Source organism: Protopterus annectens, chromosome 4.part1 (assembly GCF_019279795.1).
Source record: "Protopterus annectens isolate FY-2018-M chromosome 4.part1, PAN1.0, whole genome shotgun sequence".
In the NCBI taxonomy this organism is placed as follows: Eukaryota; Metazoa; Chordata; order Ceratodontiformes; family Protopteridae; genus Protopterus; species Protopterus annectens.
Window position 1 is genome coordinate 353669461 of NC_056734.1, and position 24038 is coordinate 353693498.

General features: G+C 43.0%; 1 protein-coding gene across 1 annotated transcript in view; it reads right to left on the reverse strand.

The window, feature by feature from the left end:
• FAM168B (family with sequence similarity 168 member B) overlaps positions 1 to 24038 on the reverse strand; it is a gene marked incomplete in the record, with an annotated part of 948287 nt that overhangs the window by 314110 nt on the left and 610139 nt on the right. The window contains 1 exon segment of the mRNA XM_044070175.1: positions 19800 to 19977. Coding sequence (XP_043926110.1) covers positions 19800 to 19977 — 178 coding nt within the window.

Genomic DNA, 24038 nt, shown 5'->3' on the forward strand with positions numbered 1-24038 from the left:
AGGAAATAAAGTTTGTCCAACAAAAAGTCAGCTATAAAACAGGAAATTCTGCTTCCTGTCCTTCTGGTAATAAAGCCCAGAGACACTGTACCAGTGAAACGGCTTTCCAACGTTCACAGAGAAAAAAGCACAAGAGTTGACTAGAACTCAGAGTATGTTGCAAATGAAGTAGAGACTGGATTTTGTAGATTGAGATCCACATAAAGAAGCCAGCAACTCAGAAACTGACAAATGTGGGATTACAAAGCATTAATTATATTTGTGAAACATGACAGAGCAAGCAAGAAAACCTAGAAATACTGGACTTCTTTGACTTTGTTAAACTTGTAGGGAACTCCAAAGCACATGACCTACTTCATGTCATTAACATTTGTAAGAGCACTTAGAAGAGGGAGGAAAGAATCAACTGCAAGTAAAACAAAACGTGTTCTTAACAGTAGTATTTTTTAATGCATGATATAAACTGCATGCTATAAAGTAAAACCTTCTCAGTTAATTTCAAGTGTAACAGCAATAATAAAGTAAACAGGTGCCACTTTCTTTTTTCTTCTTTCTTTGTCCCTGTTCAGTTTAAAAAAATGTAGGGAGTGCAATGTAAAAAAAGAAGAGGAGTCTGGACAAAAGAGCATGATAGAAGAAAAATCAATACTTTTTTTGTACTCTTGCACAGGGGAATGACTGGATTGGATTAAGGCCCTTGGCTTGATCAACTAACAAGTCTTAAAGGGAAGCAAATGACTAAAAAAAGAACACAGAATATGACAAAGTTTTCCTCTAGCAAACAAATGAGTGCTTTTAGTAGAGGCAACTGTGCATCTGGTTCTCATGTCTCTATGGAGACAATCTGATAAGGGGCAATAAGAGCAAAATATTTTTCTCTCAATGGCTAGGGGATAATGTTTTCTCAAAGCATTCAAGTGTTTTTCCTAATCTGGAAGAGGAATAATGATAAGACAAGCAGACAACACTTAGTGGCGGCAGCAGCACAGGCTGCACCATGCATCTTAGCATGGATAACTTTCTTTATAGGTTAATCCAAGTCTATGGGTTTGGTTGCCAGTCTGAGACCATTGTTTCTATTAGGAGGACTAAACTTCAATATTTGAAAATGTATATAGTTTTCTGTGTTAGTATTATGTTAATATGTTTTATGGGTGTTCTGGGGGTTTAATTTTTTTGTTTGAGGGTTTTCCTGTATATTAAAAAAAGGTTTTATGAGATGTGATACAGGTTCAAATAGATATGACAAGAAACAACTACATAAAAGATCAACCTGCCAAACAGTGTACACATGTAACACAAAGGCTGAAACTAGACATTTAAAAAAAGCTGTTGCACATAACAGGTGGGAATAACTCCTTAACATAATGACAGCACTTTCTATACCATGTTTAAATGTAAACGATCTCATGGATATATACAGAAAGTAAAGAATAGTGAACTGTATGGGGAACTGTAAAGTGCAAATGGCTATGCTTTAGGAGAAACATTTGGAAAGAACTGAGTATGTGAATTTGATAAAGAAAAAAATTCAGTATGGTTATTCAGTGGAGTGCCTGGGACAAGGGAAAGGGGGAGTACTTGTGCTAATTGCAAGAGGAGCTCCGGTGGTGATGGAAGAGGAAAAAAGGATAATAATGTTAGATGTGTGGTACCAAGGTGCTAATGGCAAGGGAGGAGGATTACACTGGTATGTATTTATATTCCACCTAAAACTGCTATAATGGAGCTTAAGAACATTCTGGGATAAATATTTAGCTTTCAGCAGGGAATATTACTTATAGATGGGGACTGAAACTTGATTTGCAGCAGTGAGGACATATCTGGGGGGCCCCCAGAAGGGAAAATATAATAAAAGAGTACATTTTTAAAGAAATTGATGGAAATATTTGGCACGTAAAAGACATCAATTCAGTAGTAGGAAATGGGAGTGAATTTACATATTACTCCCCATGGTACAAAAACTAGGCTAGGCAGAGACTGTATTTCACAGGAACGTGTGCATTTGATTGAAAGTTCTGATAAGCATCCAATAACTATTTGAGATCACACACTAATAAGAAATAAAAATGAGACACTGGCACTTTCCCACCTATCTGTTAAAGAGAGGAATTTAAGGAATGGGTAGTGGAAATTCTTCGGGAGGTATTAGCAAAGATAGAGGTTTCTTCTGAAATACAGCAAAGTAGCAGAAAAAATTAAAGTGTAGTTTAAAAATAGGGTGAAAATAAGAGAGAGATGGTTAAGAAATAACAGGAATTATTTAGAGGGACTGACAAAGGCTAATTTATTGCAGAATAAGGGAAATCTCACAGAACAAGAGGAGGAGCAACTGCATGATGCTAAACAGAAAATAAGGGATTACCATGAGTTTAGAAAGACTGCTGTTTACCAGCTGTTTTTTGACACCTGCAGAGCACAAAAACTTTTAGCACAACGACTCAGGCAACTGAAAGTAGAAAGAGTTGTCACCAAGCTTAGGAAGCCTAAAACAAGGAAGAAATCCAGAGATCCTGTAATGGCAGTAGAAGTATTACGGAATTTTTATGAGGGTCTACATAAAGCAGAGAAATATGGAAATCAAGAAAAGGTACAAATGTAAATGTTTATGTAAGAATTAAATATGCCAATGTTAGAGGTAGATAAGGCTTAATTACTAACAGGATAGGAGGAGGCGAGATAAAAATTGTGACATATAAAATCAATCTACAGGAAAGTCTCCACGAATAGATAGTATTCCTGTGGAAATTTACAAGCTAAGGAGGACAAAAAAATGATAAAGATCAGGAAGATTTTGTTTAACAGTATCAAGATCCATCAGATCAAGCTTCATATAGGCCTCTCTTCAATTCTAAACCATGATTACAAAGTGTAAATGACTACAATGGCTAAAAGAATGGCAAAAGTAATGCCAAAACTGATAGATATGGATCAATGTGGTTTTATGGTGGGGAGGCAAACATTTGACATTAACAGAACAATGATGATCCAGAGGGAAGATGAATGCACTGTTGTTGGTGGGTCTTGATGCAGAGAAAGCATTCAACACAGTAAAAGTCCGTCGCCGCAAAACCATGGCGATCTTAAGATCAGGGCTCTATCATACCCGCGACGCCAGATCTTACGGGTACCAGATGTCGAAGACCCTAAAATATCAGAGTATATTTCTTGCCCCAGATGTACACAGACCACAAAAACAAGGCAAAATATCAGCATTGCACCGAAAATACAGCAACCCCTAGCTGGAGGAATATACAAAAATAGTGGTTTCTGGCACCTAAACAAAAGCCCCATTTACACACGGTACAAGAGGAGGGTACATTTAAAAGCAAAACCAGCCCTAGACTACATTGTAGTAGGATAAAGCAGAGGTAAGACAGAGGGGACCATCCTTAAAGAAGTAGGAGCTGAAGTAGAACCTTGCAAAGAGGCTGCCAGAAATGCAGCTGGAAAGCTTAGGTAGATCTAAAGGTGATAATGCCTAGCAAATTGGGTGCCCACCCTCTTAGTATAGATAGGAAAAAATCCTTGTGTTGCCACCCTTGAAGAGCTGAAGTAGCTGCCTAAAAGCTGCCATGAGGCAATTCCCAAAGAAAAATTTCTTGCCATGCTGGTAGCCCTAAGTTTGCAATGCAAAATCAGGCCCTAATAAGTATTGCCATTTTAAATATAACAAATGCAATGCAAACTCCAAGCAAACCTAACAGGGAACTGAAAAGACTGCCTTTGCCTCTTGATCACCTTTAAATAAACAAAATGTGAGACCTGTGTACATCAGTAGTCCTGCAGTTAATTTGATGATAATTTTGGGGTCTGCAAAAAAAGAAGGCAAATGCTTAATTAAATTTTGGGCCTCCACTAGAAACCACCTTAGGCATAAAGGAAAGCAAAAGTGAAAGTGTGCTACAATTATGGAAAATCAAAAGGGCTCTCTACTGCCACTTAAAAAGGTTGTAGAACAAGCTTCTTCAAAAAGTAATAGCCAAAGCAGTAGCTGCCAGCTGAGAGTATTTCCATTCAAGTTTGGCACCAGGCTCTAAGGTTAATCAAAGTAGAGGGTTTCCACGTGGGGGTGACCAGTGGCAGTTGTATTCTGCAACAGCTTCTCAAATTGAGATCCAAGACAAGAACGGGTCACGTAAAAGGTGAGGTCTTATTGTGGTGGAGTGCAATTTAAACAAAGAGGTGGACAATGAATCTTAATGGAACTCTAAAGAAATCCTTTGTCCTTTTTTCTCATAACACTTTGAAGAAGAACATGACAATTAGGCTCCAAAAACTGAAATAGTTTGCTTTGAGCTGAACGAATAAAAATCTCTTTGTTGCTCAGAACATCCTTGACCAAGGTTGTCTAGGAAAGATAATGACATGCAACACTTGTTGAGGACTCTTCTTCCTGCTGTCTTGAGGACATAAAAATATGCCAGAGGAAGTTGAGACCAGAGAGAAGCTTTGTGATGAGCAACCAGGCCTTCGAGCATAATTAGAGAGGAACCAAGGTAAGTTTGATGAGGCTTCACTGACTTTAAGATAGTAGTTGGTAAATCAAGTTGAAGGCCAATCTAGACTAAACACCAGATTTGCTTGTCTGAAGAAGGGAGCTACTCCACTTTCCAACAGTTGAGGCAGAAGACTTGGTTGAAAACTTTCTTGAAGATTTCTTGTGTGAAGAAAGAGCATCCACCATCCAAGCTGTGTGAAAGAACATGACATGTGCAAAAACAGAAATACATGAAGATCCTTTGGAGAAGCGAAGGGATCCATGGTTATTTGGCCAGTTTTGACACTGGGGATTTCTGAAATACATGAAGATCCAATTTTGTTTCGTCATGAAGATCCATGTGAATAAACTTTGCCTGTCACATCTTTGCCTGGGAGAGAGATCTTGTGATAAAACCTTACCTAGAAGAGTTAGTTGCAAGCAAATGTCTGTCAGTCTTGAAGATCAACCTTTGCCTGCATAGGGGATAAAAAATGTTCCCTTTGCTTGCCTATGTACCACATGACTTCTGTGTTGTCTGTTATGCCTGACGAGTGCCTGCAGCTTACGCTTCTTAGCCCCACTCTCCATTTGTGATGAGCTCCCATCTGAATGTTATTATGTAGTGTTCTGAAAGGCCACTGACAGTTGCCGGGTCTTTTAGAATATTAGATGAGGTCCCAAAATCCTGAAGGCATCTGTCGTTAAAATCTGACTACCACCTCTGCATCTCAGTCCTGTTTAGAATGCTGATGTAGGCCAGTCCACCAAGTCCTGTTTTGAAGCAAGGTATTATTTTGATGACGTGCTCAAATGTCCTGGCATGTGTCCATACATTTTGAACCACCATGTTGTAGCTCCTCCATTGCAGTTTGGGCATGGGAGCGCAGAATGAATGCCATGAACCCTAATGAGAACGCTTTTTTATCCATACACGGTAGTGTCAGGACTGATGAGATAGTTGAAAGGCAGGATGATTCACTCTTTAATGTCGAGAGCGAAAAAGCATCTGGGGTGGGCTGGTATGATTCTCACGCCAAGAAGCATCATGTCCCATCTGCTAGCTGGACTTGCCTTTTATTCACAGAACAAGGATGCTCCTTTTCTTAGCACTGCTCAGGCAGTCGCCCAAGTAAGGATAGATTTGAATTTATTAGCCCAAAGTAAGCTCGGTCAAGTAAGTAAGACCTTGGTGAATACTCTGGAAGTAGTAGATCCAATCCAGGGCAATGTAGAGAACTCTGTGAATGAGAATTTCAGTCGAAAGCGCAGATACTTCCTGCTGACTTAGTCTTATAGGCATGAAAATGTAAGCTTCCTGAAGATCTCCTGAAGGGGTGCATGTGGCATCCTTTCGCAGAGGCTCTAAATGTACGTCCAACATCCTGAACTGAACTGCTAGCAGAGGTAAAAGCTGTTATGAATCAACTTCTTGAAGAGAGGTCCAGTCCAGATAAGTCTTGAGAATAGATAAATCAAATTAGATAAATCTTCCTTTCCCTTCTTGATACAGGGACTGGCCTAGAGGCCCCTATATGAGTAAGAGACTCTTTTGCTTGGAGAGAAGGAGTATATTTCATAATAGATGGCAGGTACGCCTTTGAAAGGTGAACATCTGGCATCTAAACTGAGGGGAACATCTGGGTGAATCGAACTTGTTCTGATGGTAAAATGAGTAACTACACCCAATGATAAGAGACACCCATCTGTCTTGAGTAATAAGAGACAGTCTTCTCTCTTGCACAGTAAAGTCATGGAAGGAGCTTGCCAGACTGAGAATCTACACCCATCTGAACAGGCAAAAGTCATCCCCCTGCCAGTTGAACGAAAGGTCTGACCCCTGCCCTCAACAGAGTCAGAGCAGGTCCTACCCTGTTCTGCACCTAAAGAACCATGAGCTCTCCTTAAGAGCATCTAAAGATACCCCTAGACAGGGGAATCAGCAGAGGCCAATGTCCATCAAAGTAGGCTCAACAGCTTGCAAACGTTGCTTTTTCCTCCAAATTTTAAAAGTCTTTGAACAGCTTGTCCTCCAAACTTCTTCCAAAACTGCTAAAACAGGCCCAGACCTTGTAAAAACAAAATCAAAATCCTTGGAGATAACATGCCCAGCTGTCTTCTTATGCTCAGCTAAATTCTGTCATGGAGAGGCAGGCAACACATCAGACTCCTGAACTTCAGTGGCAGCATCCCTCGACACAGACATGAACTAAATCCAGTAACTTCAGACCTTGGAATGCTTCAATAAAGCATCCACCACTCACACAGTAGTGAAACATCCAATCTTAGATCGCAAAGCAGAAAGGAGATTTCCAGTTCATTTAAGTACGTGAAACTGATAAAGTTGTATAACATTTTCCTTCCCAAAAGATCCAAGAATTTCCTCCTCTATACTTGGAGATCATTACTTTTTTTCAGAGATGAGGGTTTTAACCACTTTAGGTCCCTGAGAAACAGTTCGGAGAACCACACCTTAGGTAAAAAAAACAGGTGCTGAAACCATACTGGGACTCTTCCCTACTACATGAGCTGGGCACCTTGAAATTCACCTATCAGAGTTCAGGACAGACAGAAAAAAAAGAATTGAGGCAAATTCAACACAGGAGGTAATCATCATAGGGAGGAGAAAGGGCAAAAATCATAGCTGGGGCTATTTCCTGAATCTCACTGGGGAATCAGATCAATCCTGAGATCTTTATTTATGGCCTTTGAGTCTGCTGAAAGATGGAATGCAGGAAGCCTGAAAATGAGGGAGGAGTAGAGACAGAGCTGCAGAATGAAAGGTCGAGGCAGTTCTGGCAGAGGATACCCGATGAATCGCTCCTAGGAAACTCGTTCATGAAGACCAAAGCCAACTAAGGACTGCTGCAGAAAATCAGGGATATACAGGAACCTCCCATAGAACCTTATCATAGCATAGAACCTCTAATCCATTATAAGTGCCAGTCTGCCATACCAGAACCCTGTACTCAGGGAGAAGCTGGAACTGAAGCTTGGCCCCTGAAGCTGAACTTTAAGCTTGGACTCTGAAGGAGAGGGGAAGAGAGGAAGGGAGAAGAACCTACCCTCCCAAGAGGGAAGCCTGGCCCACCGAAGAGCCCTAACATCTGACAAGGAACCTCCTGGAACAGTATCCTCTCGCCTGAGACTCCCTGCCTACCCTCAAAAAAGAAGGCAAAACCTGGCAGCCACTGGGCGCTGCCAGACCGGAGTAGGAAACTGCCCGCTGTCCTGTGTCGCGCTTAGCTGTTTCGGGAAGCCGGGCGGCGGAAACGGCCGGCCGGCATTTTACCTGTTCGCTCCCCAAACACTAACTGGCACAGTCTAACCAATTATTAATAGTAGTGCGGTTATTTAAAGCTAGCACAAAGCCCGGCATCTCGCCTGCAGGTTATAAAACCACAAACAAAGGTAATAACTATTATGGCATATCTATGGGGTATCTGTTTCCAAGTTATACAGTTATTCACTTTTCGTACATCCGGTTCACAGAAGGCAAGAAAAAGCCAGTTGAGGTAGAATGGACATTCTCTGATTGGTCTGAAACCGCTCTGAAATATTTCGAGAACGCAAGAAACGCCAACCCGTACTGCAAAACTGCTTCTGCATCCGGCCAAAAAATAAAAAAGACTGAGATGACGTCAACGCGCGTGGTCATACCCTGGCGTACGCCCGTCAGTCTAATGCGCCCGACCGACGCCAGCCATCTCTGGTATATCGGCCGACTGGACCGGATTACCCCAATACATAAGGACAAGCAATGTGGAACGAAGAACATCTGGGATTTTATGAGTTTGGCAATGGAAGCATTTGCATTCCCTGATAAAATTATAAGGCTGATTAGGAGGCTATGTGAGGGATCAGAGGCAAAAATTAAAGTGGGTGGGTTCCTCTCTGACAGGTTCTGTTTGAGCAGAGGAACCAGGGCAGGGATGTCCTCCTTCCCCTTTGTTATTTGCATTACATTTAGAACCACTGGCAAAGAAAACAAGGGACTCAAATTCCAGTATATAATTGGTATGGTAGTCAAAAAAGCTGGCTTTATTTGTAGATGATGACATTTTATACCTGATAAAACCAGAAAAGGAAATTTCAGTGTTGTGGAACATTCTGAGAAAGATTCGGGTCTTTTCGGGATACAAAACTAATGAAGATAAAACAAAGGCAATCGTTGTAAACTATACACCCACACATGTACTGGTTTAGCAATAACCATACTTATGATGACATGATAAAATGAAGTACTTAGAAGAGTATGGATTTAAAAGGATTTTATGGCAGCTAAGGATATGTGGGAAGACACTAAACAAAAGATAATACAAAAATCAAGGAATTGGTAGCTCTGCTTTATGGATATGGATAGCAAGACACAAGCAGTCAAACTATTTTAGTCCCTTTAGTTTTATTTACAGGTTAGTCATATTTTTATCAACCAGAGGAGAAGTTAGAACAAGGTGGTTTGGGATTACCTGACTTGGTGGGGTATTTCACAGCTACCCAGTTAAGACTCCTATACAGGGAACAAACAGAAAGCTATAATTCAAAGTGGAAATGGATGATGTACGACTACATTTATATAAATTAAAAAAAAAATGTCATATTTTTAGTTGCAAACATTGTATATCACTTATAATCTGTCCAGTCACTGTCAGTCATTTGTTAAATAACTCATTCAAATCCTGCCTTCTTTTCTTAATTTAATAAATGTATGACTACACTGCAGTGGTGGTGCTGCAGTAGCGCTGTCACCTCACAGTAAGACGTTGTCCCATTCGATTCTCAGCTAAAGCGTCTTCTGTCTGGAGACATGTGTGAATGGGTGTACCTGCGTTGAAGGTTGTGCGTCAGGGCTGGCAACTCTGCACATAAAAATCTACTGCCAATCATTAGCGGACCGGAGTTCCGCTGTGGCGACTCCTAACCGGGAAAAGCCGAAAGACAACATAAATGTAGGACTACCTATAATTTAATAAAGGTGTTTCTTGTATAAAAAAAGGACACTAAAAACAAAAGTTATACACTTACTATAATGACAGATCCATGTGGTCTTCTGTTCATCGGGTTCAATATGTAGGTTGTCAGATCTGACCAGATCTGACTGCAGCATCTTACACCAAAGCTTTGGATCAGAGAGCTCAGACTCCTTCCTTACCCATAGCTCCCCTTTCCTGACTGAATTACCTCAGATCAAGTTCGCTAACTGACCAAATTATGTCACACTATGTAGAAAAAAGGGCAAGGAATGAAATATAATGAACACTATACAGTGTAAGAGGTACAAGGGGATCAGACAGTCTAAAGGATGTCTGGCCAATCCCTAGAAGTAAACAATGACAATTTGGCAGAGGAAGGAAGGAAGGAGGGGAGTTGAACCAGATGAAAAGAAGACATCATGGATCTATCATTATGGTAAGTACATAAATTTCATATCCGATGTTGTCTTTTTTCATCTGATTCAACATGTGGGATAGATTCCCAAGCTGCCTGACAGGGATCTGGGTGGCATCAAGGAATGATATTCCAGAGTACGGCAAAGCCAAAAGACGTGCAAATTCATCTTAGTTGTAGTGAGATACAAAGATATAAATTGAACAAATTACTGCAGTGCATATGCCACTGATAGATACTCTTTTTGTAAATGCCGTTATACCTGCAACTGCTCTGGTAGAGTGCACCTTAGGCTTTGATTGTAAAAACATATCCCATGAATCGGAGACAAATGAAATGCAATCTGCTAAACATTTTGTGAAGGTTATCGTCGCTACTGACTGTCCCAGATTTTTCTTGGAAAATAAACGGCTAATCTGATTTTTTTCAATATTCTTAGTACAAAGAAGATAGAATCTTAGTTGTCTACATACATCTATGGTGTGTAATGTATGTTCTCCTTTACTGGTAAAATTTGGAAAAAATGGTAAATCAATATGTTGGTTTAAAGATAGATTCTGACGCTATACTACGAAGAAAGGAAGAATTTGTTCTCAATGACACACTGTTTATGAAAAGTAAGGAAGGGACACCTGTACAAGAGTGTCTGTAATTCTGATATGTTTTACAGATTTAATGGCAAGCAGAACAATAGTCTTCCTCGAAAGAAACTTCATATCCAAGGATACTGGTGGTTCAAAGGGCTTTTGGGTTACAGACTGGAGTAAGATAACATACCAGGGAGGAATTGGATCACAAACTGGTGGTCTCAATGAAAAGGTTCCTCTAAGGAAGGCTTTGGACACTTTGAGGGAAGCAATAGAAGCACTGTTGAGCACTATGTGAAAGTCTGAAATGGCTGCTAATTGTACTTTTTATTCCAGCCATGAATAGTTCAAAAAGAAATGCCAAAATTTCTGGTAGAGGAGCTGATAAAGGGTCCAGCCCCTTAGAAAAAGCCCAGATGGAAAAACGCTTCCATTTGTTTTTGTAAATAGCCTTGGTTGCATTTCTTTGAGAGGAAGACATGATGTGGAATACTGTGCAAGAAACCCTGGCATCACTGGAAATTGCTAGAATTGGAGAAAACGTGTTGTTAGCTTTAGGTCTTGAGGTCTGGGAGATGGTAATCCAGATGGGTGAGTGAGGAGATCCAGAACCCACGGGGGGGGTGAAGCAGGTGAGGCCAAAAAAGGAGAACCATAACTGCTGTGGCCAGAAGGGAGCAATTAGAATTACCCTGGTCTTGCACTCCATAACTTTCTGAATGAGCATGATAAGTGGAACTGATGAAAAGGCATAAAAGGAGTCCCGGGGGCAAGTATGGATTACAGCACGTCTCTGTGACTGTCCCTGTGGAGGGATGAGGGTAAAGTGACTTCTACTCTTGTTGTTTAGGTACAAAGTGAAAAGGTCTCAGCAAGGTTGGCCCTGGTTGCTGAAAATCGCATTTGCTACTGTTCACAGACCACTCATAAGGCAATAGTATAGTTCCGCTCAGTTTGCCCGTTAGGATGCTGGATGTCCCCATGTATATGCATTGCTACTAGAAAGCGATTTGAAGACTTCGCCCACAGCCTAACTCTCATGGCTTCTCTGCAAAGAGGGTATGATTGGGTTCCACCCTGTTTGATGATGTATCAAACCACTGACATGCTGTCCGAGTGTAGGGCAATCCTGTCCTTGGGTAGATGGTCCTGAAATGCCTGCAACATAAACAGGGCTGCTCTTAACTCCAAGACACTTATGTGAAGTTTGACCTATATCGAAGGTCATGTTCTCTAGACAGTCTTCCCTTCAAACTGTCCCCCACCCACCGGAGAAGGGAAGTGTCTGTGGTCACTGCAGCTCTAGGTATTGGAGGAAGGAAGTGTCTGCCTTAAGAGTTACAGAGTCGGAAGAAAGCCATCCCTGAATGAGGTCTCTACAGACCTGCGGAAGGTGTATTCTGTAGTGGAGGAGATGCAATTTTTGTGACCACTGTATAGCTACTGTCCACTGCAGAACTCTCATGTTACAAGTAGCTAAAGGAACCATCAGTAAACAGGAAGCAATTAGAAGAGTTCAACCTGGGGTCTGGAATGTTTTATTACCTAGAGAGCGACTGATCTGATTGACTTAACTCGTGCTGAGGGAAGTTTTGCTAGCTGCTGTACAGTGCCTATTTGATAACCTATGAAACATTTGGATTGAGTAGGAAATAGCTTGCTCTTGTTGGCGTTTATAGAAATGCCCAGATGAGTAGTCAGATACAAGAGGAATGACTGATGTCTCAGAAATAAATCCATGGCGATAACGGTTAGAAGCCAATCATCTACATAAGTGAATACTTGGATCCCTTGTAGCCTGAGCTAAGCTGTCACAGCTGCTATAACCTTGGTAATCACCTGCATGGCTGTGATAAGACCGAATGGCAGCACTCTGAACTGATAGCGACTGGCTCCCAGCTGGAAATGGAGGCATCTCCTGGATTGTCACTGGATCTTGGTATGATAGTAAGTGTCCTGGAAATAGATACAGCACATCCAATAGTCCTTCAGCAGAGGCAGCATGGACTGTACTGTAACCATCTGAAACTTACAAATTGATTTAGACTGCCAAGATCCAATATTGGTCGGAGGCCCCCTTCCTTTTTTGGAACTGAAAAGAACCTTGAATAGACTCCAGAACCTGGCTGTTCTTGAGGGATCAGTTGGATGATTTGTTCAGCAACCTTGAAACTTCTGTTGCTGCAGATTCCAAATGATGTATTGGGAATCTTTTGTTCTGTCTTTGGAGATTCTAAAAAGTGGCACTGGATAACCTCTGGTAATGATCTTTATCACCCAGGAATCAGAAATTATATTTTATCAGGCTACAGAGTGTAAGGAAAAGCATTCCCCGAGTACCTCCAGTGTGTAACAGTCAGGCAAGCGTTCAGTGATGTTGACAAGGTTTCTCTGCGAAAGATTCATAGAAACAAGAAGTTATGTACTCACCATAACGTTCGATGTATGTAGTCCATCTCACCTCACATTCTTACCCATGGGTTCGGAGCCGAATATCGGCTCCGACTCAGCCAAACTTCTTCTAGCTCGAAGTCTTCTATTGGCTGGGCTAAGCAGGTATCCCATGCAGCATTGCTCCATATCTCCAGATCTAGTTTGCTACGAACACCACACTCATACCCCATGCATAACAACATCCAAGTAAAGAGGAATAAACTAAAGGTGAAAGGAGCTCTAAAACAAAGACCTAACCTCCAGATCCTCCAGGAAGGGGGAAGGTGGGAGGGTAAGTAAGAATGTGAGGCGAGATGGACTACATACATCGAACGTTATGGTGAGTACATAACTTCTTGATGTTATGTAGTCCAATCTCGCCTACATTCTTACCCGTGGGACAGCGTCCCCAGCACCTACATCCTGGGAGGCTAAGAGGAAGATACTCCTGAGTACTGTGGAACCAACGGAAGACCTGCCCCTAGATACCACGTCCAGCTTGTAATGAGTAACAAAGGTGTGAGGAGATGCCCAGGTAGCTGCAGCACAAATATCATCCATAGACAATCTGGCCTGATAGGCTGTAGATGTAGATACAGCACAAGTAGAGTGAGCCTTGACTGGAATCTGTAGGTCTTTACCCCCTGAGGAATAAGTGAAAGAGATGCAATTTGATATCCATCTGGATAGGGTGATTTTGGTATCAGGGGACCCAATTCTGTTTTCCGAAAAGGAGACAAACAGCTGATCAGATTTTCGGAGATCTTTGTTTCTGTGCAGATAGAAACGTAACTCTCTGTGTACATCCAATTGATGAAATTTAAATTCTGCTGGCAACTCAATAGATTAAGATTAGATATGGACGCCACTTTAGGAAGAAAAGAAGGGTTTGGTCTAAGAGAAACCGTGTCCTTATGGAAGATCAAGTATGGAGGTTTGATAGAAATAGCTTGAATTTCTGAAACGCGTCTGGTTGATGTGATGGCTATTAAAAAGGCAGTTTTCCAGGTATTTTAAGTCACAGGTAGCTGCAGGCTCAAAGGGTGGTGAATTAAGGGCTTGCAGAACAAAATTTAGATCCCAGGGCATGATCAGTTCTGAGACAGGAGGACGGAGTAACAGAGTGTCCTTCAGGAAAGCCTTACAGAGTCTGTGAGCCATCAGACTAGGCTCATTAGCAACATGAAAAATTAGAAATCGCTGTCAATTGAACTTTAGTGGTAGGGGAAGACGGAAGCAATTGGAGCTGTGTAAGGGTCAATTCCTTGGGTATGAGCCCAAATAGAAAACCTCTTCCATTTGCTGGAATAAATCTTCCTAGTAGAGGGCTTATGAGAGGAAGATAAAAATATGAACTACCTCAGGTGAAAAGTGATGAAGCCTAACTAACGACGGAAGTGGAGTAGCCAGGCTGTCAACCGGAGGGTCCGCAAAGAGGGGTGGAACTGTCCAGACATGTGTGCCAGTAAGTCTGGTTGTGGGTCCAGAGACAAGGCGTGTCCACAATGTAGGGATGGAGGAAGGGGAACCAGACTTGACAAGGCCAGTGTGGAGCAATTAGAATCATTCTGCTTCCCAAGGATTGCGCTTTCTGAATCGCTTTTGATAGCAAGAGAAACGGAGGGAAAGCATAAAGCAAACCGGAGGGCCAATCGTGGAATAGAGCGTCCCTGGGTGACTCCCCCTGTGGGGGGGGGGGGGGATCAGCGTGAAGTAGCTGCTGCATTTGGCATTGAGGGGACTGGCAAAAAGGTCACAGCAAGGCTGACCCCATCTGCTGAAGATTCGTTTTGCAACTAGACTATTCAGGGACCACTCATAAGGCATCAGAATAGCTCTGCTTAGCCTGTCTGCTATCACGTTGGACTTCCCCGGAATGTGCGTTGCCACCAGAAACCATTGGAAGATACTGCCCACTGCCACACTCGCATGGCCTCTCTGCATAGGGGGTATGATCTGGTTCCTCCCTGCTTGTTCAGATACCACACCACTGACATACTGTCCGAGTGTATTGCAATAGTCACGAGAGGTAGAAAGGTCTGAAGTGCCTGCAATGCCAATGGCACCGCTCTCATCTCTATGACGTTGATATGCAGATGTATCTCGTGATCTTGCCACGTGCCTTGGACTGTCCTGCCGAGAGAATGCCCCCCCCCCCACACCCCATCTGGGAGGCGTCCGTGGTCACTGTGGCAACCGGGGGTGGTGGAACGAAGGGTTTTCCCCTGTCCAGATTGCTGGTGCAAAGCCACCAACTAAGATGCTGTTTGCATCTGTCCGTGAGCAAAATAGGGCGGGAAAGTGGAAGTCTCTGGAGAGATCATTGAGCAAAGAGGAGCCATTGAAGGAGCCTCATGTGCAATCTCGTTAGAGGGACTAACATAATTGTTGCTGCCATAGTCCCCAGGAGTTGGAGAACCCATCTTGCCTTCACTTTCCTCAGGGATAGCAGGGCGTGCACCTGTTGCTGTAAAGACTCTGATTCTTTCCTGCGGAAGAAAGGCTTGCATTTGAATGGTGTCTAGCTCTGCACCTATAAAAATGACATGCTGTGAGGGCAACAAGGCAGATTTTTCCCAGTTCAGTGGTATGCCAAACTGCTGACAGAGTGATGGTAGCATCCCTGGTTTGGATTATTAGATGCCTGGTGGGGGAGGTGAGGAGCCAGCCGTCCAGATACGGAAACACTTGGAATCCTTGACGTCTCAAGTGAGCTGTCACCACCGCCATACACTTGGTGAACACCCTGGGGGCTGTGGTGAGACGAAAGGGCGGGGCTCGAAACTGAAAATGACTGGCTCCCAGCCGGAAGCGTAGGTGACTCCGGGATGCCCTGTTCATTTTGATATGGTAGCAAGCATCCTTGAGGTCGATGGAGCACATCCATACGTCTTTTCCCAACAATGGGAGAATGGACTGTAGTGTGACCATACGGAACTTGGACTTTTGTACATAGTTGTTCAGTTGGCTGAGATCTAGTATGGATCTCAGGTCCCCTGTTCTTTTTGGCACCAAAAAGAATCTTGAGTAAGTCCCTAATCCAATCTGGTCTGAGGGGACATGGTGAATGGCTCCTTTTCCTAGCAGCTTTGAAACCTCTGAAGCTGCGTGATCCCCTTGACTGGGTGGAACATCCGGGATTTTTCTGACTGGAGGGGGATCTGATGAAAAGGGGGTGACATAACCTCCGGAAATTATCCGTAATACCCATCGGTCCTGGGTGATGCTTTGCCAGGCTTCCGGGAATAACGATATTCGACCCCTGACTGGCTCCGGAAACGCAGTCGGGCATCCCATCAGGAACGATGGTAAGGAGAGCCGCGAAAGGAATCGCGGTCTCCCGAATTGCGAGGGCCCCCTCTGCCTCTATGGTGGCGTCTCCCTGAATAACCTCCCCCTCCTCTGCCTCTGGAGGGGGGCTCACCTTGTGCACCGGTAAAAAACCTCTGATTTTTTGAACCACATCTTCCCACCCCTCTGGGCCTTGGGGTAAGGCCTAGAGGGAAGGGAAAAATGGACCCCTACAGCAGACAGAGTCTTTCCCTCTTGCTTGCACCTGGTGAATGTGTCTTTTACCTTGGTTCCAAACAAAGAAGAACCATCAAAGGAGGCGTCAGTGAAAGAAGACTTGAAGGCCTCCGCGAAATGACAAAGGCGCATCCAGGCTTGCCTCCTAAGGGCGACTCCTGAGCTTGCTGTCCTACTCGCTCCCTCAGCTGCATATGAAATGAGCCGCATGGAGGAGTTAACGATGGAATTGAGGGTAGACACCTGGGCGTTAACCGTCTGGGCCACCGCCTCAGGAACGTTATCTGCGAGAGTATCTCCTAACTCCTTGAGGAGATCTCTCTGGAGCAGAGTAAAATGAGACAGGTAGTTCAGCGACCGTAAGGTGAAGGTGGCTGACGAGAGGGTACGCTTCCCGTACCGGTCCATGGTCCTACACTCCTTGTTAGGAGGATGGACGGAGGAAGAAGTCTCGGCTAATTCCTTCTGAGTGGCCACTGCCGCCACCATGGCATCCACAGGGACTCCTTTGGACAAAAACTCCTTACCCGGGGGAGCAGACAGAAATTTATTGGGTCTCCTGGGTACGGGTTCCACAGAATCAGGGTTCTCCCACACCCTCCAACAAATTAAATCCAGGAGATCGAAGGGTGGGGACACCCAGGAGGCGGAGGGCGGAGCGCAAAAGGCCTTCAGGAAGACAGACTCCTCCTTGGAGAGGGCTTTGAACAGCCAGTCACCTCTTTGCTTCAATATCTCCAGAATGTCGGAGAAAGAAACATCGTCAGAGGATGACTTGGGGGACCCCTCTGATTCCTCAGGGTCAGTATCTGAGGTGAGAGACTCATCCTGGGAGTCTATGTGCTTCCTCTTGCAAGTTTTCTTTCTAGGGGGCTCCTCAGGCAAGAACTCTGAGGGGCCCTCAGAAACTTGGGGACCACTCGTGCGGGTATCCCTAGGCCTTGGGGCTCCACTGTCTACAGAAAGGTGGTGATCAGAGGCTCTCACCGGAGTGGTAGGGGACAGAATGACCGACCCGCATGATGTGGCTGAAGATCTGGCCAGCACACTCCGTATGGCCTCCGGGGGTTCCCCGAGCCGAGGCACTGTGCGGGAGACTAGGAACCGAAAGGTGTCCCCCTCCGGCCCGAATGAAGAATCCCGAGTCCCGAACCCCGTGGACGGCGCCGACGGGGTAGGAGCTGATGTCGGCACCGATAAGCCCGGAGGGGCCATCGGAACCGACCTAGGAACATCACATGGAGCGGAGCATCCCGGCTCCGAAGACAGAGATGCGCTCGGAGGAATAATCGAAGAAGGTATCGGGACGGGCTCCAGAGCCGACTGGGACGGAGCTGAGAACAATTTAGCCAAAACCGGTGACTGAAGGAGCCTCTGCACCACCCTATCAACATCCACATCCGAAAGTGTCCTGGAGGATTTGGAGGACAGGGCGGGAGATCGGGATCTCCTCTCTGGTGACACTGGTCTAGTACTGGGCGATCGGCTCCGAAGAGGTTCCAATATAATTGGAGCCTACGTTGGTTCCATCAATACAGACACTTCCTGCGGCCCAGAGGACAGTGGAGCCGAGGAAGTCGAAGCTAGTTTCATTACTTTCTCCGGTGGCTCCGAGGAGACTTAAGGAGACGGAGATCTCTTTTTTGATTTTGTGGATTTTGATTTTGAACTGGAAGCAGAATCCATGGCTTCTTCGAATGAGGGTTTCAAGAGTCCCTTCAGAATTAACTTATTCTTTCTTTCTTGGAGCACCCTGGGACTAAAAGCATGGCAGAAGCTGCAGGACTCCTGCAGGTGGATTGCTCCCAGACAAACGCATACTGAATGTCCATCGGTGATGGGCATCTTGTAACCACACTTAGAGAGCACTTTTTAAAACCCGAAGGCTTGTGCTCCTTGGAATCTTTAGACATCTTGAAAATCAATTACAAATACCAATACAAGTCACTGCCTGACTGGAAAAACAACTACAGTCACAAAAACACCACACTAAGCGCAGGAACAAATTTTTCACAAACAACAGCACACACAATTCTCAAAAAGGACACACACTAAGATGACTAGGGCTAAAAACCTCAAACGGTTTTTAGACCAACTTGCACACAGAAGAAGGCAGACACTAAAACCTCTAATTCAAACGGTTTTAGATAGCAAGAAACAAACACAGACAAGAAAGGGGACGGACTAGGTCCTCTAACTGAAACGGACCTAGCCCGTTGGAGCAGCTAGTGGGATACCACAAAAAACCATCACACTACAGATTATACCCAAAACACACCAAATAGAAATTGCTATTAAAATAGCTTTTGTTTGTAACAAATTCTCTCAAGAAGTATTAGAAAAAAAGTACTTAGCCACAGCCAAGAGCGAGACCACGTCCGAGCTACACGAGCGGCAAACGAGATCTGGGAATATGGAGCAGTGCAGCATGGGATACCTGCTTAGCCCAGCCAATAGAAGACTTCGAGCTAGAAAAAGTTTGGCCGAGTCGGAGCAACCCACGGGTAAGAATGTAGGCGAGATTGGACTACATAACATCCTTAGTTCAGTAGACCACCTATTCCCCATGGGCGACATCCAATATACTTGCCTCCACTTCTGGAAGGCTTATCCCCAAAGAGTGTTCTTATGAAAATCTAAATTTTTTGAATCACATTTTACTTCCGCCTCTGACTTCTAGAGAAGGATTTCCGGGGGGGGGGGGGGTCCAAATAAACTATGGATCCACTTCTCTAGCACAAACAGCAAAATGACCCAGAGAATAAGGTCCTTTGCTCTTAATTATAAGCCAAGAAGACACACCTAGAGAGCACACTTGCCCCTACAACAGTCCTGATGTTACAAAGTATGGACAGACTCGTACCAGATAAAAGAAAGCCAACAATATGACCTGTTATCAACCACCACCCCCTCACAAAAATAGCACTACCAGAAACCCTAGGACCAGAAAGCAAGATACCCATGTAAAAGGAGCCCCTTTCTTGTCAAAAATACTTCACATCTTGAAATCAACTACAAGCCACAAGTACGACAGTACATGGCTCAAACTACCAGGAGATAAACCATTGGTGATGTCAACAACTTGAGTTCAAAACAAAAACTGACTGAACTGTGGACACCACTTAAATTATCTGGAATGAGACCTGAACTCTTTTTGCATACATTCTAAAGCCATCACCAAGGCTAACTAGTTCAATTCTAGTTATTCAGAGAAAAAAATTTAAAATTTCTCAAAATAATGCCTTAGTTTTCGAATAAAAATCTAAATTTTCAAAGTGCTAGGAGAAAAACAATTTTCTGATATTTTCAAACATGCGCTGAAAATGTCTGAAAGGAGGCAACTCGCATGAACTCTCCTGGAGTAAATTCACAAAAACACATACCTGCAGACATTGCCATGGTAGTCCCAGCCACCATTCCCATAGCAACACTGTTTCCTCTGGGCGCTGGGATCGGAGCTTGGTATATTTGTGCAGGCATACCATTTGGCTGTACAACTGTGGTATGGTGAATTACATGAGGTGGTGCTGCATATAAAGGCTGTGTAAAATAAGTGCCTTGCTGTGAAAACAAAAAGTATAATTATTACTAATGCATATAAGTGCCAAAATGGTCCTTCACAAAACGCATCAGCCGTTAGAATGCACAAGTCATTTTTTTTTTTTTTTTTTAAGACAGAGTTGTTAATGAAAGCTGTGTGTATGTATACAAACTAAATATAAATTAAAGTTATGAAGTTACCATAATGACAGATCAGAGCTGTCTTATTTTCATCTGGTTCAGTATGTGGGATTCGGATCCAATCTCGGCGCCTTATACCAAAGTTCTGGATCCGAGAAGTTCTGACTCCTCCCTACGTAGAATTCTCCACTCCTGTCTGAATTATACTCTGGTATAAGGAAGTGAAGTTGAATCAGACATGCCACATGCTGATACAAAATAAAAACTCAAAGCCACTTGATAAAGGTCTGAGTACTACAAAATAAAATACTCTAAGAATATAAATAAAACTCCACTCAACACAGCTGAAAATTAACTATAAACTTTAATAAAACAGAAAACGTAAAATAAAAAGGTAAGTGCTTTCACAGATGCTCAATCAGCTTCTTCAGACCATATAAAAACCACTAAAGGAAGAGCATTTAAAAATCTAACAAGGTCCAATCACTGAAACACATGCAGAAAGCTGACTCATGAGTAAATCAGCCAATCAAGTGTTCACTATGGGCCAAGCCCCCAAAAGTGTAATTTAATGACAAAGGGTGGGATTTCAACACTGGCTTCAATGAAATTGTCCCATTCAATCCTGGTGGAAGGTGTGCTTGTAAAAGTAGTATGCAACGTAGCTCACGGCATTCTGTTATATTATTCTGATCCTGACCCTGCACATTCAGTGGTCAGCTCCAGCACAAAAAACTTGAATGAGCGATCACTACTTCGTTCCAATACATGCTTGGCCAGGACATTAGTTACTTACTTTTTATTTATATGCTCCATGACCCTTTCTTTTAGCGTGCAAATCATTTTGCCAACATAGAAGGCTCTGCAGACAGTACAGTCTGCATAATAAACCAGATCTTTACTTACAGTCAGCATAAAAATCTCTCTATTATAAAACAAGTACTGGGTTGCAGAAATTGCTGAAGAAGCAGATTATTTGTGAAAAGTGTTTACTTTTTATTTTACATTTTTTGTTTTATTAAAGTTTATAGTTCATTTTCAGCCATGTTGATTGGAGGTTTATTTTATTTTCTTATGCCACATGCTGAATCAGATGAAAACAGACAACACCCAATACAGATTTTAAATGTTTATACAGCTGTTCAGACATACTACATACATGTGTGTGTGTGTGGGTATACATACATACATATATATATATATATATATATATACATACATATATATATATATATATATACACACACATATATATATATATATATATATATACACACACACACACATATACACATAAAAAGTACACGATTATCATTTTACCGCAGATAGGTTTGACAAAAAACAGTAAGTACAAAAAACAAAGTACATCTGACTGAAAGACCATTTCATAAAAACAAACATTCTAAACATATATACCATCACCTTTTTTTGCAAGGTGGGTTTCCTTGAACCATGAATAGTTAAAAAAACAGATGATTGAAAGCATGTTTGATTGAAAAGCCATTTTGTTGAAAACTGTAGAAGTCTGTTGATGATATTTGTGTTGGCATTTTGACTGCAAGAGTTAAGGACATAATTTTGAAGACTGTGTGTGGAATGGCAATGCCCAGCATCACGTTGTACCCCCAAACTTGGAGATTTGTGTGCCGGCACTGATTCACTGTGTTATGGTATTTTTGATTTTTTCCTGGCTGTGCAGTCATTGAGTTGGAATCTATAGTTGAGTGGTTTGGGGGAATGAGCCCCTGACTTGGGGTAGCAGGTGGGCTTTCTACCTTAATGATATGCTGATGCAAAACATACATATCTATGTATGAATCAAAGGGCAAAAGGTCATGCAGATAAACCTCTTGGTATAAACTCTAAGTCCCAGCTAAGCTAGTCTTTACTGTGTAATACGTTAACTCACTCAAGCCTAAGAGCATTATTTTTAACCCACTTCAACACACAGCTTCTTATGGCATCTAGAACTTTATTTATGTGACTTCTTTAATGAAGTGACCTACCAGCATTTAATAGGCAGTATTAGAAATGGCAAATAGTTAATATCAAAATGACATTAAGAATGTTAATTGAGGATATCCTTCAGTGGAGGAGGTCCTCTTCACTGACGCAGTATTCATAACAGTAGGGATCCCTGCCAAGGGCAGCCTGACATTTGGCTAGTATACCAAAGCCTTAAGGTTGCCTTAAGGTACGCCGTACGTCAGACATATGCCCTTTGCAAAATGTAGGGCATAAAGGTGAAGTCCAGACTTTCCAGACTTACCATCCTCAGAAATAACAGCCTCAGTAGGAAAGCCAGTCCAAGGAAAAAGAGAAGTAATCAGTACATCCAGAAGAGAAAATGACCAGGGGGCAGGGGGAGGGAGTGAATACTGCAACAGTGAAAGAGGAGGATATTAAGAAGTTATGTGCTCACCATAACGTTCCATGTGAGTTGTTCCATCTCGCCTTCAATCTTCACTGATGGGTTCGAAGCCGATCCCTCGGGTCCTACACGGCCGGTAGCAAGCACAAGGTTTTCCAATTGCTCGAGACCCAGCCCCTTATCCCATAATGCACTGCTGGAATTACCTCAGTTCTTGTTTGCTGCGTGTACCATATCCTTGTAAAAGGACTACTCTCCTAAGAGAGGGAAAAAGGAAGGAATTGAATTACCAGGATGAGACCAACGTCTAGGTCAACTGTCAGCCAGGTGGGGGATGGAGGGAGGGATGTGAGAATGAAGGAGAGATGGAACGAATCACATGGAAAGTTATGGTGAGTACATAACTTCTTAATGTGAAGTTGTTCAATCTCACCGTTCATTCTTCACTGAAGGGTAGTGCCCCTAGCACCCTCAATCTTGGGTGGCTCACGGAAGTATATTCTTCAGGACCGTAAAACCAAAGGAAGCCCTGTCCCTGGAGGCCTTTTCCACCTTGTAATGAGTGATAAAGATATGAGGCTTAGACCAAGTGGCTGCAGCACAGATGTCGTCAATAGGCAATTTGGCTTGAAATACAGAGGATGTAGAAACTGCTCTGGTTGAATGAGCTTTAATTCTGTGTAGTAAGGGCATATTAGCAGCTGAACAAACAGGTGATACAATCAGATAGCCACTTAGAAAGGGTTGTTTTAGCCACCGGTCTACCTTTCCTGGCTTCAGAAAAGGAAACAAATAGTTGGTCTGATTTTCTAAAATCTTTTGTCCTATCCAAATAATATCTGAGCTGTCTATGAATGTCTAGTTTGTGCAGCATATACTCTAGTTTGTTTGAGTGGTTGGGGAAGAAGACTGGCAATTCAATGACTTAATTGATATTAGACTCAGAACAAACTTTAGGTAAAAAGGAAGGATTTGTCCTGAGAGATACTCTATCAGCATGAAAAATCATATAAGGTGGTGTGTGATAGACAAGGCTTGAAGCTCTGGCACTCTGCGGGCAGAAGTAATGGTCACTAGAAAAATGGTTTTCCACGACAAATATTTGAGATCACAAGATGATGCAGGTTCAAACGGGGGAAGAATTATGCGAGACAGCATGAAATTCAGATTCCAGGGGGAATAAGGAGTTTTTACTGGAGGCCTCATGTGAAAGGTTCCTTTAAGAAAAGCCTTGGACAACTTGTGGGCCATAACATTTAGTCCGTCTACTCCAAGATGGAAATTAGATATGGCAGCTAACTGAACCCGAACTGTAGCCGCTGCTGCTCCTTCATTAAAGATAACAGTTGAGAATTCCAATATAGATGTCAAGGGAGCGTGAAAAGGATCAATGTTCTGTTTTGAAGCCCAAATGGAAAATCTCTTCGACTTACTACGATATAATCTCCTGGAGGAAGGTTTGAGAGAAGACAAAAGGATTTGCTTTGTGTCATAAGAAAGATTGTGAAGCCTGGCTATGTGGGGAACTACAGCAGCCAAGCTGTCAGCTTCAGGGACTGCAATGAAGGGT